At 35.3% G+C, this 18,720-nt stretch overlaps 1 protein-coding gene across 9 annotated transcripts in view; it reads left to right on the top strand.

Moving 5' to 3' along the window:
- Positions 1-18,720, top strand: part of TBC1D32 (TBC1 domain family member 32) — a 178,783-nt gene that overhangs the window by 65,610 nt on the left and 94,453 nt on the right. For all 9 annotated transcript variants that reach the window (XR_011497821.1, XR_006519202.2, XR_011497822.1 and 6 more), the window contains 5 exons: positions 36-237; positions 754-836; positions 9,310-9,448; positions 13,068-13,155; positions 15,126-15,244. Coding sequence is in view for 6 of the 9 variants with exons in the window: in XM_044757205.2 (XP_044613140.1) it covers positions 36-237; positions 754-836; positions 9,310-9,448; positions 13,068-13,155; positions 15,126-15,244 (631 nt within the window). In the remaining 3 variants the exon portion in view is untranslated. The remainder of the gene's footprint in view (positions 1-35; positions 238-753; positions 837-9,309; positions 9,449-13,067; positions 13,156-15,125; positions 15,245-18,720) is intronic.

Genomic DNA, 18,720 nt, shown 5'->3' with positions numbered 1-18,720 from the left:
TAAGCTTAGAATCACTTTTAGGTTTCATCTTTTAGTCCTACAGGTGCTCATATAATTGCCCAGTTTTCGAAAAAACTTCTAGATGAAGATATTTGTATTTTTTCTGGATCGGAAATGTTGCCTGTGGTTAAAGGAGCTTTCATTTCCGTGTGTCGTCAAATATATAGTACATGTGAAGGCTTGCAGGTGTTACTTCCTTATAATTTGCATGAATCTATAGCAAAGGCATGGAAGAAGGTAAGTATTCCTGAACTTCTTTTTTCTTCCCTGCTAATCTTTATTTCAAATAGTCAGTATTGTAGTATCTTACTGGTGTTAATATATTTTACTGGAGCAAATATGGCTTCGTTAGCATCACAGTACTCTAATACGTAATGCTTTCTCATTTGGCACAAGATGACTTTAGTGCCGCCTTTAGTACTAGACTTTAGTACCAGAGAGGTAGTACTGGCAAACCTCTTTGGAAGTTTAAACTTGAATTTGAGCAATCTTTACAGACAGCTGAGTTTTTCTTATGGACACTGGAGATGATAGTGTAGCAATAGTCAAATATATATTAGTGGACTAAGTCTTTTTACCCTGTTTAAATGCTTTATGAAACAATTTACGTGATATTTAAGAATCAAATAACTTAAATTTTGAAGGTAATTTAATTACATCAAGAATCAAATATAAAAATGTAGCACGAGATCTTATGAGTAATGCTGTCAATAAAAATATATATATAATGTAAATTGATCTATTATATTTTAGACAAGTTTGCTATCAGAAAGAATTCCTACTCCAGTGGTGGGTTCAGATTCTATTTCTTCGATAAACCTGGAATCCCCAAACATGTAAGTACAATTGATTTAAACTCATTTGTTTTTTACATTTGCTGAAATAATTTTAAAATGAGAATGTAATAGACTATTGTAGCAAAAAAGATTTTACAGGAAGGTTAATATATACATATAGGATCAAGGGAAATTACACCTAGGAGGAACTTCAGAGATCATATAATACTTGTACCTTTCAAAAAAAGAAATCTAGCAATATTTTATTTCCTTCATCCTGTATTTACATTTTGGGTTAGGAAACTTGACATGTTGTAGTGTTTCCAGAAAACTTGGAGAATTACCAAATACTAAAATTAGAAAGCTAAAATTAGGGAGTTCAGTAGAAGTAAAGTGTTTTCAAATGCCAATGAAGTCCATTTATTTTTAAATTATGACTCTTCAAAATGTGTGGGAGTGCATTTTAATTAGATTTTGGCATTGGAAAATTATTTAAATCAGTAATTATACCAATTTTTGATTTAAATGCCTCCATGTTTTTTCACAGATATCAATAGGATATGCAGTCAGATTAATGGGGAAGAAATAGGTATTTTTAAAATTAAGATCTGGTGACAAATGTTCCTAGAATCTCTTCTTAATTGAGTGTTGGCATAGTCTAAAAGGTAATTAGAGAGAACTTTAAGTGATATACTTGGTTAAGAGAAATTAAAAAAGTCAAGGTTTCTTTTTAGGTAGCTATAGTTTCAGCTTAAAAAACAAACAAGCAAAACCAAACAGCCAGTCAAACAAAAAGCTTTTTGCATTTCCTTAACAGTATAATGGTTCGACAATAGTTAATTCTCTAAAATGAAGTGTAATTTTTTCTGATATAGTTGTCAGATCAACTGCCTTTTGTTTTTTGCATGTGGGAGTAAGAAGAAACATTTCTGTTTTTAGATCTGTTGTCATTGAGATCTTCTATGATTTGTCTGTTAGTTTTCATTTTCATTCATGCGTTCATTTTCTACTCATTGATTCAGCTATCTATTGGACCAAGTGCTTTGCTGAGTCCTGAGGATACCTATATGCTTTAGAGAGCTGATTGTGTAGTGTGGAATACAAATAAGTAAATGCAATGTGACATTATAGTATGCTAAATTTATATGGTAGGGGTCAAGTAAGGTCCATTGGAGCTAACTTGTAGGGGAAATCTTTCAAGAAGAAGTTGTTGTTAAACTAAATTAAAATGAATCCATGGAATTAAAATGATTCCAGGGGAAGAAATAGTGTGGTCAATAGGCTAGAAGTAAGAGGGAACATAATTAACGTATTTTTTTTTTAAGATCGATACCTGAGCTAACAACTGTTGCTAATCTTTTCTTTTTTTTAATTGCTTTTTCTCCCCAAATCCCCCCAGTACATAGTTGTATATTTTAGTTGTGGGTCCTTCTAGTTGTGGCATGTGGGACACTGCCTCAGCGTGGTTTGATGAGCAGTGCCATGTCTGCGCCCAGGATTCAAACCAATGAAAAACTGGGTCGCCTGCAGTGGAGCACGTGAACTTAACCACTCGGCCACGGCGCCAGCCCCTCTTTTTTTTTTTTTTAATTGCTTTTTCTCCCCAAATCCCCCCAGTACATACTTGTATATTTTAGTTGTGGGTCCTTCTAGTTGTGACACGTGGGATGCAGCCTCAACATGACCTGATGAGTGGTGCTATGTCCGTGCCCAGGATCTGAACCGGTGAAACCCTGGGCTGCCGAAGCAGAGTGCGAACTGAACCACTCGGCCAGCGGGCCAGCCCCTAATTAACGTATTTGACACACATTTTACTGTCAGTAATATTTCTAGATTCTGATGTTAGAGTGTTAAGGAACTAGTAAATTATATGCCACTCCTTCCCTCCTGATTTGTGAACCAATTAAGAGATAAAAAAGTCAAGCAAATCAGCACACTGAATAACATAGGCTTCCTAAGACTGATCTGAAGAATTAGACAGATTTACCCTTCTGTCACAGTCGGCAGTGGACAGCCACAGGCTTCCGTTGAAGGCGGAGCTTGCAGAGATCAAACTTAGCTACATAGTAGAACAGAGCAGAATGGGTGCTTCTTACAGGTAGTTAGGTCTCAAAGAGGAAGTGGACTGGTGGAGACGCATTGCTTAGGCAAACATGCTTAGGTCATCCTCCAAATCTGAGTCCCTTGTTTCATGGGGAAGAACAAGTGATTGGGTAGAGAGAGGCAAGCAGCGTTAAGCTGGGGAATGTGCTCCATGTGGAAGTTGGATGCCAGAAGAAAAAGAGGTCCGCTCACCATCTGTTATTAATGTCTTGGAAAAGCTTTAAGAGAATTTTTGATAAGGTAGTCAGAATTGTTGATTTCATTTTTGTCATCAAAATTCAGTTACCTCATAGTAAGAGCTGAGTATCTTTTGCTCTTTTACATTAATTAGGAGATAGGCATTATTTGTTCCTTTACAGTTTGTTGAAACTTGTGTGTCAAACCATCTGGGCCAGTTAACCAGCCTAGCCTGATTCCAGCACTTAGCAGAAGCCTGAGAACTTTGTTGAATCAGTGAATGAATGAATGAATGATGCTTCTCCTACCCCAAGACCCTAGTTTCTAAATAATGATACCAACAGTAAGACTGCTATGATAAAGGTAAAATTAAGAGGAAGTTGCTAAAGTTAATTCCTATTTTTGAGCTTCTGACAGACTAATGTTAGGCATTTTGAACTTATATTTTCTGACAGCATATTTTGGAGATTCCCTCTTCATCCTCCCATTTATTGATGCTTACAGTACTTCAGAGAAGATAGAAGCTGTGGTATAGTCATCATGGGGGTTGATGTTTTTTAAATCTAGACTTTGAATTGCAACCCCAAATGAAATTTCTACAAGTCAGGTTTGGTTGATATCAGTGATTGCAAGCAACATAGTACCATCATTAGCATGACCATAGATAAAAATGTAATCACACAGGAAAGCAACTTGCCCTAACCAGTCATCAAGGGGCCTTTGGTAAAACTAGAGGGTTAAATAATGGGGGATCTTTGATGTGCAAAACTCAGCCTGTGATTCTAAGAAATAAAAGTAAACATCTAAACTTAATTTCCTCGAGTGTCTAACTGTCCCTAGGATATAACCATTCAAAAAATGGAGTTGTCATAAGCTAGCAAAGCATCTGCCCCTCCCTCAAGGCCAGTAAACAAATTCAGTGGCTTGGATCTTCCTTCCATTTTGAAACATTCAGAGTATTTTCACTATAATTTGAGGAGAATTAAACGCTAAGATAGTAGCAGAAAAGATAAACCAAAGTATGTCAGCTCTTTTTTATTTTTCAGAAGTATGGGATACAGCCTGCAAGTTTATGTTTAATGGCTAATGGTTCATTCAGGTTTCTTATTTCTGCTTAAATGACTTTTTTTTTTTTTTTGGTGAGGAAGATTCACTTTGAGCTAACATCTGTTGCCAATCTTCCTCTATTTTTCTGTATGTGGGTCACCGCCAAAGTGTGGCTGACAAGTGGTGTAGGTCCCATGGCAGGGATCCCAACCCACGAACCCTGTGCTGCCAAAGAATAGCATGCCGGACTTAACCACTGCACTACCAGGCCAGCCATTAAGTGACTTCTGATTATATTTTCTAAAAAATAACATTACACTTTTTATCTGAATAGTTTTTTGGTGTTAATTTGTTCAAAGTATTGTGTGTTGTTTTCTTTTAGTTCTTTAGCTGTAATTATTTTCCATTTTTTGATTCATAGTATTTTTTGGCCATTTTCTCCCTTGACAGTTTATTGCATTTGTTCATGCAAAGACCAGGTTTTGGTTTTGCTAATGCTCTTTTTCTTTCTATCCTTCTCTCACTTCTGTAGGACAGGAAAATAAGTGAAAGGGGATTGAAAATGGATGTTGAGAGAAGCAGTCTAGGAGCCAGCTGAGTGGCTGAGTGGTTAAGTTCGAGTGCTCTGCTTTGGCAGCCCAGGGTTTTGCTGATTTGGATCCTGGGTGCGGATTTAGCATGGCTCATCAAGCCATGCTGAGGTGGCATCTCACATAGTACAACTAGAAGGACCTACAACTAGAATATACAACTATTTACTGGGGGGCTTTGGGGAGAAGAAGGGGAAAAAAAAGAGAGAAGCAGTCTACATCAGCCATTCTAATTTTAATACATTTTGATATGTAGCACTTTAATAAACTCTTGTAATTATTTTTTAAGAACTTTCTACTGTGATTTTACTCTTTAATCCATGAAATATTTGGAATACATTAAGTTTCCAAACATAGTTGTTTTTACTACTATCTTATTTTGCTGTTGACTTCTAATTAATTTCTATTCTTTTCAGAGAACATAGATTGCGTGGTGTGTATCCTTTTAGGTTGGTTGAGATTTTGTGAGTGGTACAGGGTCAATTAAAATACAAATTTGTCTTTGCTTGAAAAGACTATTTTATGTTCTTCATGGGAAGCAGATATAGTTATTCAGATTTTCAATACCTCCATCTGTATTTTGCTTGATTTATAATCATTCACTATAAAAGTGGATCTGTCCATTTCTCTTTGCAATTCTGGTGTTTTGGTTTATATATTTGCATTCTCTGGTGGTCTAGTGGTTAATATTTGGTGCTTTCAGTGCTGTGGCTCGAGTTCGTTCCCTAGTCAGGGAACCACACCACCTGTCTGTCAGTTGTCATACTGTGGTGGCTGCGTGTTGCTGTGATGCTGAAAGCTATGCCACTGGCATTTCAAATACCAGCAAAGTCACCCATGGTGGACAGGTTTCAGTGGAACTTCTAGACTAGGACTGACTAGGAAGAAGCACTTGGCCATCCACTTCCGGAAAAAGTTGGCCATGAAAACCCTGTGAATAGCAGCAGAGCACTGTCTGCTGTAGTGCTGGAAGAGAGAGGATGGTGCGGAAAGACCGGGTGGGTTCCGCTCTGCTGTCCACACTGTCGCTAGGAGTTAGAATCAGCTCAGTGGCACTGACAACAAATTTACATTCTATGCCATTAGAAACACAGAAGTTCACTGTTATGTCTTGGTAACTTTTTCCTTTCATTATATATAGTGTCTCATTATCTTATTACTGTTGTACTTTGCTTTCAATTTTATATTATGTGATAATGTTGCTGAATCTGCTTTAGTTAGTATTTGCATAGTATGTTGGTTAAGAGTGTTTTTGTTTGCAGATAACTCAGAAAGGCTTTCTTTTTCTCATATAATGAGAAGAATCTTGGTGGAATGTCCAGGCATTGGCTTATTGACGCTGTTTGAGACCCAGCCTCCTTTTCTCTTGTTCTGCATCATCGTTGTTTGCTTTTTGCCCTTAAGATTATACACTAGCCAGCAAACCTCTAGATCTCCCAGCTGCCTTCTAAGAAAAGAAGGTGGAGAGCAAATGATTTGTTTTCATGATGCCTTGTCTTTTATTCAGGAAAGGAATCTCTCTCGTTACATTTTTTTGGTCAACATCTTTTTGAATTTGTCGTATGGCTGTCTCTCACTGGATAAGAGTTGGTGAAAAAGGAGCTGTAGATGGAGATTGGGTCAGCCAGTCAATATTATCTGTTAACACACAGTATTTTTTTCCATCCCTTTATTTTCTACCATTTAGAGTTGTAAATTTTGTGTTTTTATCTGATCTGGCAATCTCTGTTTTTTCATTAGGTGAGTTTAAGTTTTTAAAATTTTTATAGTACTAATATATTTGGGGTTTATTTTTCTTATATTTTCTGCTTACGTTCTATTTTCTTTGCTTTTCTCCTTTATTGCCTTATCGTACAGCAATAAAAGTTTTTATTCCTATTTTTCCCTTGGTTTTGATATTATTAGTCAAGTTTAAGTGGTTATTCCTAAATTCTGATTGTATATATTTAACTGTACATGTTTCCTATGAAAGTATAAAGTAATTGGGTATTCATGTCATGTTTTGAAAAGCAACATGGGTTTTAGCACACTTTGACCAGTCATTGATCCTCTAAACACTCTATAACTCTTAATCTTGTTATAGTTATCTAGAATTTTGATTTTCTATTTTTTAATCACCTAACTTACTTCTTCTGACAGTCTAATATTAAATTTGTTGCTACGTTTACTGTATGTCATTTGTTGAAACTTATAACCCATTCTTTTTGATAGGCTCTCTTTTTTCCTAATGAAGTATATTTTTAAGTTCCCCCAAATAGTTATCCTTTAATTGTTCTTTAAAGGTTTGAGGGTAGTAAACTGTCGTTATCTTTCTGTGTCGGAGAATGGCTCTTCTCCCTTCAACCCACACAAACCACCCCCTCCCCTCACAACTCCACCCCCATCAGCATGCTGGCAGGCCTTCCGCTGAACCCTTCCTCTCTCACACACTCACAAACTCGCACTTAAATGGTAGTTTATCCATGTGTAAAAGTTTTGATAGACAATTGCTTCTCATTAGTGTTTCAGGCCATTACTCCACTGTCTTCTGGAATAAGTAGTAGCGGATAAATGTTAGTATAATCACCTTTCTTTTATAGGTCACCTTTTTTTCTCTCATAACTTTTAATTTCTTTTTTAGATATTTCCTGTTTCTATGTGATTTAAGTTTACACTGCTTGGTACTTTGAATGTTCTATTGAGCCTTAGGCTGATCTGGTGTCTTTCCTCAAATCTAGAAAATTTTCCGTAATCTTTCCGGATACTCCTTCCATTCTTTTGTCTTGGAGCTTTTATTAGATGCTTTTTGATATTTTTCAGTCTATGTTCTGTGTCTCATCTGTTTTCTCAAACATTTATTTCTTATTTATCTGCCATTCAATTCACTAATTCTTTGACTGACCTAGAATTTATCCCTTTTGCTTTAAGTGGCTATTATTGTCAAGATTTCCAATTTCTTTTAAAAAAAATCTACCTGTTTTCATTTCATTGCTGCTTTTGGCTTCACAGTTTTTATGGAAGTTAAAAACAATTTCCTTTGAGCATTGGAAATAAAATTATTATAAAGTCATTGTTTCTGAAAATTATTTCAACTGGAATGGATTCATTTGGTGAATGCTGATTCTGCTGGCTCTTAGCTTAGATATCTTTTGAAATTTGATTGCCTGTCCATGTTTAAATGTCTTTTTTTCTTTCCTGTTTTCCTTCCTCCCTCCCTGTTTCTCCAGATTTCTATTTCTATGTTCATTCCTCCCTGTGCAGCAGTTTTATGGTTTTTCTCTTTTACCCCCATGTTTTAAATAAACATTATATTGGCATTTTGAGGCTCCTATCAGCAATGATGAAGGTATTACAGATAACAGTTAAAAACTAAAAGATGAACTGATCATCTGCTCGTCTCTAGAAATGAGGCTTTCTCTGTATCTTCCTGTCTCCCTAGGCTTATGGCTTATCAAAAGTCCCAGTTTGGGGCATACTTTATATGTTTATATTTTGTTTATTGTATTTTCTTTAAGTGTATAAATTAATTATAAAGTTTAATTTCAGTTACATACATATTCTTTTTACTAGTCTTACCCGGTCATAAGTCTTAAGCAATGAGCCTAGCACTGGTCTTGTGTCTCATATGTAACTCTTTTGGTCCTTTTTATCCTATTGGAGCCAAATTTGATTTCCATTGTCTGCTTTTGCCTGAGAACTACAGTGTCACTCACTTCTTTGTGCTTCTGTTCTCTTTGTCCATGGTGATGTTTATTTTGGATTTGAACATGGTTGTATCTTTTGGTCATTGCTGTGTAATGAATATGTGTCAGAGGAATATGTGTCGAAACATGTACTGATCCTTCCTTTTTTGATCAGAAAAGTCCTGGATTTCAAATCTGTCTTGTAATCAGTCCTAAAACAGACTTCTGAAACTTCCTTGGTGGTTGGGGGGGGGCATACTTTTCCATACTCACCGTTTTACTGTACATAAACTTTTGATTTTGAACTATTTTAATATCCACGGTTTCTTTCCAGACAGCTGGAGTTGTAAATTTTCTCTTACTTCTGGTGCTTCAGACTGAAGTGCTCATATTCCTTCCTGTGTTTCCAGATTTCTAGCCCTGACTCTTCTATTAACTGTGTGTCTTCTGAATGTTTTGAGTTTTTCTCTGGAGAATGTTTCTGGCCTTCCTTTTAGAAGTGTTCTGAGAAAGAAAATGTCATTCTCCAAAAGTTGAATTAAAAAGCTATGAAAATATATGGCTGATGTGCTTTATAAAGTTAGAAGACAGATACCCTATGATGAAAAGGAAGTATAGACATAGTGGTGAATTGGGGCTTGGGGAATCCAGGCACTGCAGAATTGTAAGGGGAAAACAATGAAATTAAGGCATAGATGAGAGAACCAAGGTGTAATAAAAATGCTGACATATGCAGTTAATATTGATTCATTCAGTGAAGGCAAATTATTGGGATAGAAGATATAAGTATGAGAGAACTCACTATCAAGGAAACCGTACTTTTTATTTTATTTTTTTGAGTACTTTGCAACCAGTGTGTACTCTGTAAATTTAATTAGCAGTATTAAACTGAACTGTTTTCTTTTAGTTTTGAGGGTAATAAAGAAATTCATAGCTTTCTTTTACCTGTTTCAGTATGGCTTGGGAAGAGAATTTGTTAGATGACTTACTAAATTTTGCTGCCACCCCCAAAGGACTACTACTTCTTCAAAAGACGGGAGCCATCAATGAATGTGTGACATTTATGTTCAACCAATATGCAAAAAAATTACAGGTATGAATTTCCATCTGCCACAGTTAAAGGAATTTTTGTTGCTGTAAAAGCCATTAAGAACATCGTTCTGTTTTCTGTGCATGAAGAGGTTATTAAACTTCAATTAAAAAGCCATGTAGCATTGTAATATTGAACTTGATATTTTTTCAGGAAAGCATTAGAGAATTGATGTTGGTATCTATGACTGTGTTTACAGGATGACAAACACCAGATAAAATAGGAAAATTGAGTTAATCAGCCATGTGTTTTATAAATATGATGTTAAACATCTGGATATACTAAAATTAGGTGAAACTCTGGGAAAAAAACCTGTTGGGTCTAAATGTACATGTCAGTGAAAGTTTAGGTCTCACATTTTAAAAGAAACAAAATATTTGTAAAGGAATTTTATTGTTGCTGCTGTTATATAAAATTTATGGTATAACTTAGCCTTTTCTGAGACAAAGGTCGTTGAGGTATATTCAGCTTTTTGCTGGCATAGTAAATATCCCTAGACTCCTGGGCTTTCTTAGGATCATAGCATCCTTTCGAAAGTGTTTTCTTTGTCTCTGGCAGCTGTTGTTTCTTAATGTTATTAGGTTGTCTGATCATGAATACAATTTTATTTGTTCTTCCTTACTCTTCAATTCTAACTTCCTGCTGTTGTTTGAGCCTATAAAAAAACAAGTAATTAACTTTCTAGAGTTGCTTTTGCTGATGAAGAGTAAGTAGTTCGAGAGGCCGGCCCCATTGCCAAGTGGTTAAGTTCGTACGCTCTGCTTCGGTGGCCTGGGGTTTTGCCTGTTCGGATCCTGGGTATGGACCAAGCACTACTCATCAAGCCATGCTGAGGTGGCATCCCACATAACACAACGAGAAGGACCTATAACTAAAATATACAACTATGTACTTGGGGGGCTTCGGGGGGAAGAAGAAGAAAAAAAAAAGATGGGCAACAGATGTTAGCTCAGGGTCAATCTTAAAAAGGAAAAAAAAACAAGAAATAGACAATGCATAAAAATTAAAAAAAAAAAAAGAATAAGTAGTTCCTGAAAGAGGGGCCTGACCATCCCTTCATAAGTAAAACATGAATATTAGTTCATGGGTTTATGATACTAGGTTTGTGTGTGCAGATATGTGTTTTTGTTTTTATTTAAATAGACCTCAACTGTAGAGAATTTAGTTATTTGTATGCCTCCGTTCATGGCATATGGTCTTCATCTGTCCATGCAACGTTTCTCTGTTGGTTAATTTTATTCCCGTCGTTCCTGCTTTGCAGTTTCAGTTCACCCTGTATGCGTTCCCCTTCCATAGGCTTCCATACCAATGTATTTGATATGTGTAATGCTCTTGGATATGTACACTTCTTGTAGACTATTGTCTTAGCCCATTTGGGCTATTATAACAAAATACCACAGACTGAGTGGCTTATAAATGGTAGAAATTTATTGCTCACAGTTCCGGAGGCTGGAAGTCTTAAGATCAGGATGCTAGCATGGTCAGGTGAGGGCCTTCTTCTGGTTCACAGACTTCTCATTGTTTCCTCACATGGCGGAAGGGGCTGGGGAGCTCTCTGGGATCTTTTTTTATAAGAGCACTAATCCCATTTATGAGGACTCTCCACCTTCATGACCTAATGACCTCCCAAAGGCTCCACTTACTACCATCACCTTCGGGGGCTAAGATTTCAACATGAAGTTTGGGGGGACACAGACATTCAGACTAGCAAATAGAAGTTTTTCAGGCTTTTTAAGTTTGTATAATTGAAATTGTTTTAATTTGAATTTCTCTGCTGGTGAGTTTGAATCTTTCCTTGTGTACTAGTTAACCATTTGGGTTCCATTTTTTAAAATATTCAAGAAATTCAGAGACAATTTTCTTTTTCATTCAGATGTTTGAAACCATGGAGACAGCTTTTACTCTTGTGATAATACACCTAGGACTAGATGTCATTTTTTTATATTCATAAATTTTAAAACAATCTAGTTTTCCTTTGTGCCACACTGGTGGTAATAATAATGTTCCCTGGACCTCAGTAACTTACAACCCTATAATTTAGTACGGTTCTTTAATGGTGCTTTAGGCTATTCAAGACATTTCCTGAAAATTTAGATTCTCAGTTATCTTGTGAAGAAAGCAACTAGACTGTTTCCTTAATTATGCTGAAGAGAAAGTAGAGACCCAGACTACTCTGGAAGTTAGTGTGATCCGGAAGCTCCCTGGCTGCTAATATGTGAGCCAGCAGGGTCAGTGGGGTGACTGATGCGTAAGGTGTTTGCTCAGTTGATCTGGAGGAAGGCAAGTGGGAAACGGATAGACATTTATCTTGCTGTACGCTGTGTCATCTAATGGCAGAGCTAATGGATGATAAATTAAGGAAAATGGAAAATATAAGTAATAAAAATGGAAAAGGAAGGCATTATAAAGACATGAGCAGCAGAAAATTGAAGAAATAATCCCTTATTCTTTCTACTTTTTTGCCCTTAAAACTGAATTCCATAGTTTATATTTTTAAAGTTTGATTAAAATATATCCTTTTAATGAAATGTTGAAAAAATATAAGTTCTAAATGGTTAGCTCTGTTTAGAAGTACCATTTTGTAAGCCAACCTTATCTTAGCCAAAGTGTGAAAAGGAGGAACATTTTATGATGTGTTTATCTCCTTATTCTGATTTTTGCTGAGAGACAGACTCACTTGTGTGCTTTACCTTGAGTACATGTATAGTACTCTCTTTGTGAAATGAATTATTTATTTAATGTTTTCTACAACAGTGTTTACAAACCTGTGTATTAATGATGATGATTCTTTGTGTGTGTGTGGATGTGTGTATGTGTATATATAGATACACTTCCTCAGAAAAAAAATCACATTTCCTCTAAAATGTATTGTCATTTTTAAGAAGATGCCATTGCTCTTTATAACGTTTGTTTAAAAACCCAGTTAAATTGTCAGTCAATATGGATTTATTAATGAGGAAATTGATTGAAGAACCAACCTAAAGAATCAAATAATAAATAGAATATAAAGTTGGAAGGAATCTTACTCTTCATCTGGTCCAAGTCCCTTATTTTATGTGCAAAGAGACTTAGACCTGGAGAGAGAAGTGACTTGTTCAAGGTCAGAAAGCAACTTGGTTTTAGGGCTGGGACCAGAATAGATCTGAAATAGGATTGTTAAGAATGTTACATTAGGGGCTGGCCCTGTGGCTGAGTGGTTAAGTTTGTGTGCTCTGCTTTGGCAGCCTAGGGTTTCACTGGTTCGGATCCTGGGCATGGACGTGGCACTGCTCATCAAGCCATGCTGAGGTGGCGTCCCACATAGCACAGCTAGAAGGACCTACAGCTAGCATATACAACTATGTATTGGGGGCTTTGGGGAGAAGACGAAGAAGAAGGAAAAAAAAGATTGGTGACAGATGTTAGCTCAGGGCCAATCTTTAAAAAAATATATATATTACGTTAGTGGTAACTCATGATTGTGGCAGTTTCCGAGTTTGTTTTTGCTTCTCTTCTTGTCTTTACTTGAAAGAATGTCTAGCATATGAATAAAAAAACTCGTTAACTATACATGTCACATATGAATAAGTATTAGCATGCTGTGTTTTCCTGCTTCTCTGTCGTTCCTTATTTATGTTCTTAGATCAGCAGACACCAAAAGTTTGGCTATGGAGTTTTGGTTACACAAGTGGCATCAACAGCAGCTGGTGCAGTAGCACTACAAAATTCAGGTAAGGTTTTTCTTTTAATTAGAATTATAATTATTTTAAATAAAATGAGCAAGCCAATGGGAAATTTAACTGGCACGATCAAGTATCAGAATATTTACTTGAAAGCTGTTTTTCTGGAGTTAGGCCTTAGGGAAAAGAAAGTTACAGGGTTTCCTTTTTATCTTTTCTCTTCCATGAATCGCACTGGGAATTTTTTTTCCTGTGAAAATATGTACAACTTCGTTGTTTCCTCAGAACAGTGGCACATAATGAACTAAACTGAGAAATATTTGATATTTTAAGAAGCCCTCCTCATCTTATAAATCAAAGGATATCATCCTCTCTCTTAGTACAATTGCATCTGATAGAATTTCTTAATGTTCAGTTTCAGTGGCTTATATATGCATCAGAATTTACAATTATAATAATCACACATACATACCATTTCCTTATTTCCTTTCCTTCTCTTCCATTCTTGAAGCTTTCCTCTCACCACCTAGCTTTCCCCACTATGTTTGCAGTTGGCATGTATTATCTAATATGGATTGGATTTTTAAAGTGTTTAAACATTGGGAATTTAATGTATCATCTCTTAAGGTTATCAGAACCCTGAACCAGAGACAAGATGTAATCTCTCATAGAGATGCTACAATTATATTTTTCAAAATTTATAGTTGCTGAATTACCACTATTGATTGTTTCCTTAAATTAAAATATTTTTTATCTTGTATCTTAAACATTTTTTGGCTCAACTAATTTGGACTACTTGTATTAAGAAACGTGTTTCTTGGCAGAAGTTGCCCTAAGCTGAACCACTTATTTTTTCTTCTACTTAGAATAAAATCCAATTTATTGTAGTACTCAGAAACACATTAAAAGAAACATTGGAGACTAGATTTAATCTCAGATTTCCCTTGGTTGAGTCATTAAGTTTCTGAGTCTCATAGTATCAAATTTTTCATGAGAGGGTTAAATGCAATTTTTCTCAAAGATGCATTCATAAATGCAATTCCTTCTTTTAAAGGAAGGAAGACTGACCCTGCTTGAGTTCCTCTGATGTCTTAGGTACTCTATTAGGAACTCTACATATATCATCCCATTTATACTTCATGACAACCCTTGAATGTAGCGCTGTTATTTCAGTTTTCAAATGGGGGCACTGATGCTCTAAGAAGTCAAGAGATTTGTCTAGGACATACAGCTAATAAGCTGGCTGATTTGTAATTTGAGCCCTGATACTCTTGACTTCAGACCCTATGTTTTTTCTGTTGTACCAGAGGACTCTGCTCTAGTGTTGTTATTATGAACTTACAGATTTTGTGATTAGATATTCTGTTTTACACTTTTTCATATGATTTGATTCTTCCTAAAGGAATGTAATGATCAGGCTTACTAATCCTTTTCATTTAGATAAATAGTATTTGACGCATGAGAATTTAAAGACGTTATTGAGCCAAAAGCTGTGTGAAATGTAGAATTGTTCCAAGCATATGAAATTACAAAAAAGTATTAGTTATATTAGAATAAGGGAACACACTGTACTCTTTGGATGCCTACCTTGCCTCCTGATACCTCCTTCTACTCACACACACGTGCACATGCACACACAAACACACACACACCTGCCTTTTAGGCTGTGTCTTACTGTTGGCTCATTTGCAAAGTAAAGTGTAAACCTTATTTTCCAGAAAAAACATGCTCAGAGAAGTTATTGACCAAAAGCTAAATGCTGGGACTCAGAATTCTATCCTCCAGGGAAATAATCTTTCAGAATTTAGTCATTACAGTTTTATGATAATGAAGTATCATAAAGGTATATTAACAATAGGAGATTCAATTTCTACTAAGGTTAGAGGGTATTTCTTATACAAAATACAGGCATCTGTCTTTTTTCACTGTGGACCAGTCTTGTCAGAGGCATAATTATATTTTTCCTCCATAATCTAGAAAGATAGTATACTATAAATATGTTATAAAATAATTCTTCTTAGGGTTTATTAATGCACTTATAACTGAATTATGGGCCAATCTGGAATGTGGAAGAGATGATGTTAGAGTAACTCATCCCAGATCTACACCAGTGGATCCTATTGACCGAAGCTGTCAAAAGGTAAGGATTGACTTGATTATCTACTAGTGTACAGATTTTATGTATATCTCTCAGAAATTACTTTGTCCGGACTTTATTCAATTACAACCAGCAGCCTTTCCTAAATTTTTCTATTCTCTCCTTTTTTTCATTTCCGTATTTTTTGTTTTCAAAATAAATTTAGTGAATGATAGAACTACCAGTGTTCTCTAGGGATTATGTTTTGCAAGGATGTTTTTATTTCACGTTATTTTTACTATAATTTTTCTCCCTTAAGAAAAAGTAATATACAGCAGACATGTTAAGAACAAAGCAAAACAAAAACCCTGAAACAAAAACCAGCCAACCAACACAAAAAAAGTAAGGATGTTTTTTGCTCTTGTCTTGAATCTAATAGAAAATTGAATTATTTGAGGGAGGGGTGGGCAAAGAGAAGATGCTATCATTTAGAGTAATATGGCAAAAAAAAAATTCTGAAGCACCATACAATGTTCTGTTATAATTCAGTGGCTTTTATATATTTAATATGTTCTCCTAATTTCACTAAAATCAAATGATGATTCCTGACTTGACTTTATGTTAGCCTGGGAATTTTTATTCAAAGGGTATTATAAAATTATCAAAAGAATTAGTAGTTCTGCTTTCTGTAATGGTGGACTGGTTCACTCCAGTAGAAAACGCAAACTCAGGAGAAGTAACTTAAAAATCAATCAGTTAAAAGTGCTGGAATGGCTAAAAATAAGCAAAAAAAAAATGGAGGGGAGTCAATGTGAAGATGAAGAGAATGGTACTGCCTGAGATTCCGGATTTAACAGATTTTTGCTTGAGGGAAAGTACCAATTGGTACCCCACAGATAGAAATCTATACTCAAAACAAGCTTGGAAAACCAGAAGATAAGGTTTAGGGCTACAATACAGCTGGAGAATGAGAGAGGTACATAGAAGGTAGTTAACTCTGTATATATTCTGTCTAAATATGTGACTATCTCCTGAACTATGTACTTGAACTTAACAGAAATACTAGATGCTCTTACCACAGGGGTCAGAGTTTAGAGTTTGAGTTCAGCCACGTTAACTGCTAAATTAAAATGAGCACTCTTTGGGGAATATAGCAGAATCTAGCATCTCTACAACATATCCTTCACAATGTATGGAATACTATCCAAAGTTACTAGACATATGAAAAATAAGAGAAATGTGATTCAAACTCCAGAAAACAGCAAGTAATAGAGATGTACTGTGAAATGAAGTTGGAATTATTTGTCAAGGATTTTAAAACAGTTATTATAAGTAGAATGTAAAGGAAAATATGTTTGTTATGATGAACAAATTAGAAATCATAGTAGAGAAATAGAAACTATAAAAGAATCAGATAGAAATTCCAGAACTAGAAACAACTTATTATCTGAAATAATTTTCTAGATGGGCTTAACAGAAGATTTAAAGATGACAGAAGAAATAGTCAGTGAACTTGAAACAAATCAATGGAAGTTATACAATCTGAAGAGCAGAGAGAAAAAAAGAATTAGGAAGCATTTTGGTGATTTGTTAGACCTTATCAAAAGGTTTAACATATGTGTGATTGAAATACCAGAAATAGAAGAGAGAGAGAATGGGACAGACAAATATTTGAATAAATAATAGCTGAAAAATTCCAAATTTCTTGGAAGATGTGAATTTATAGATCAAGAAACTTAATGAATCCCAGGGAAGAATATGCAAAGAATTAAAATACAAAGGAAACCCCAGTAAGGCTCATTGTAGACATACAAACTGCTGAGAAGGAAAGATAAAGAGGAAGTGTTTGAAGAAGGCATAGAAAATCACACATTACCTAGAGGGGAACAGCAGATAAGTTTGCTGATATCATGTTAGAAACAGTGGAGGCCAGAAGACAATGGGGCATTTTAATGTCCTGAAAGGGGAAAATAAGAGTCAACCTAGATTTCTATATCCAGCAAAAATATTCTTCAAGAGTAAAAGTGAAATTTTAAAATAAAGGCTAAGAAAATATTTTACAACAGATCTGCATTTCAAATAATACTAAAGAAATTTCTTCAGGTTGGAGGAGAATGATACCAAATGGATATTTGGGTTTTTAGGATTGAAAGAGGAAATTACATAGGTGAGTGAATATAAAAGCCTATTTTTCTCTTAATTTCTTATAATCACATGTGAATCTTTAGAAGAAAGCTATGACATAGTGGGATTTATTTTATCCTTAGAGGTAATACATATGACAGCTATACCATACAGGACAAGCAAATGCTATAATGGTATACAAATCTATATGATTACAAGGTTCTTACATTTTACATACAGTAGCATAATATTCTTAATCCCTGTGAAATATTTCTAATTTGAATTTAAGGTTACAGGGATTTTATTTAAGTTCTTTGAATTAGAAATGTCAATATAAACTGATTAACTCTTCCCTTTAAAAAAAAAATTGTATATTGTCCTAAACTGTGTACTGAAAGATCTAGAAATAACTCATAGTAATAAACATTCTTAGTGCCCAGTTTGTGGTCCTAAATATTATTCCCTAGGGACTCTGTTTTCTTTTGGGATTTAATTTTATTTTCTTTTAAATTGTAGAAAACAATAATGTGGCTTCAATATAAAATGAAGTACATTAACAAGTTTACTTTCAGTCCAGTCCCTTCCTCCCTCTTCCCTCTGTCTATTCCTGTGCTTTACACTGTGATAGACAATAGTCCCATGTGGTAAATTTAAATTGAAACTAAAGTTAACAATTCAGCCTCTCAGTTACATTAATCATATCTTAGGTGCTCAGTAGCCACATGTAGCTAGTGCCTATCATATTGCACAGTTGAGATTACATGACAGTTCCATCACCACAGAATGTTCTGTTGGATAGGCAGGACTGTGGAGGAAGGGTAACACTGTTAAATAGTGTCTGAAGATCATATTGTGATTTGTAATGAATAATCTTAGCCTGGAAATAAGAAAATACATTAAATAAGTTCTGCTATCAACTTTCTGATTGTGTGTCTTTGGCCAAGTCACTTCACTTCTCTCAGGTTTGCTCAACTGTTAAATGAGAGATTGAGTTAACTGTTCCTTTTAATTTTCTTGATGTTCGGATTTTAGTGAAGATTCTCAATTTGTCTAGTCTCAAGTTGTCTGAATCTAATGAAAAAATTTAAATGACCAGCAGAAAACTTAATAGTTAGAAATAAGTACAATTAATACAATGCAAACTCAACATGCAAGGATTAGCAGAATGCGAGTCTTCTAGAGACGGGTAGAATTCATTGGAAAACCTTCTAGAAAGAAATGTTGTGGCAAATTTTGAAAGCTTGTGAAGTGGGATAATGAGTAAGTGGGAGGGCAGCTGGAGCGTTTGAGTAGGATGAGAAAAGTTTGTACATGTGGCAGTCACTGGAAGGAGACCACAGGCGGGTTTGATTGACTGAAGTGGTGACTTCAAGCTGAGGAAAAATGGGAAATGAGTCTTTAGAGACTGTGAAGAG

The sequence above is a fragment of the Equus asinus genome, chromosome 24 (assembly GCF_041296235.1).
Source record: "Equus asinus isolate D_3611 breed Donkey chromosome 24, EquAss-T2T_v2, whole genome shotgun sequence".
Taxonomy (NCBI): domain Eukaryota; kingdom Metazoa; phylum Chordata; class Mammalia; order Perissodactyla; family Equidae; genus Equus; species Equus asinus.
This window is presented reverse-complemented; position numbering and strand designations above follow the sequence as displayed.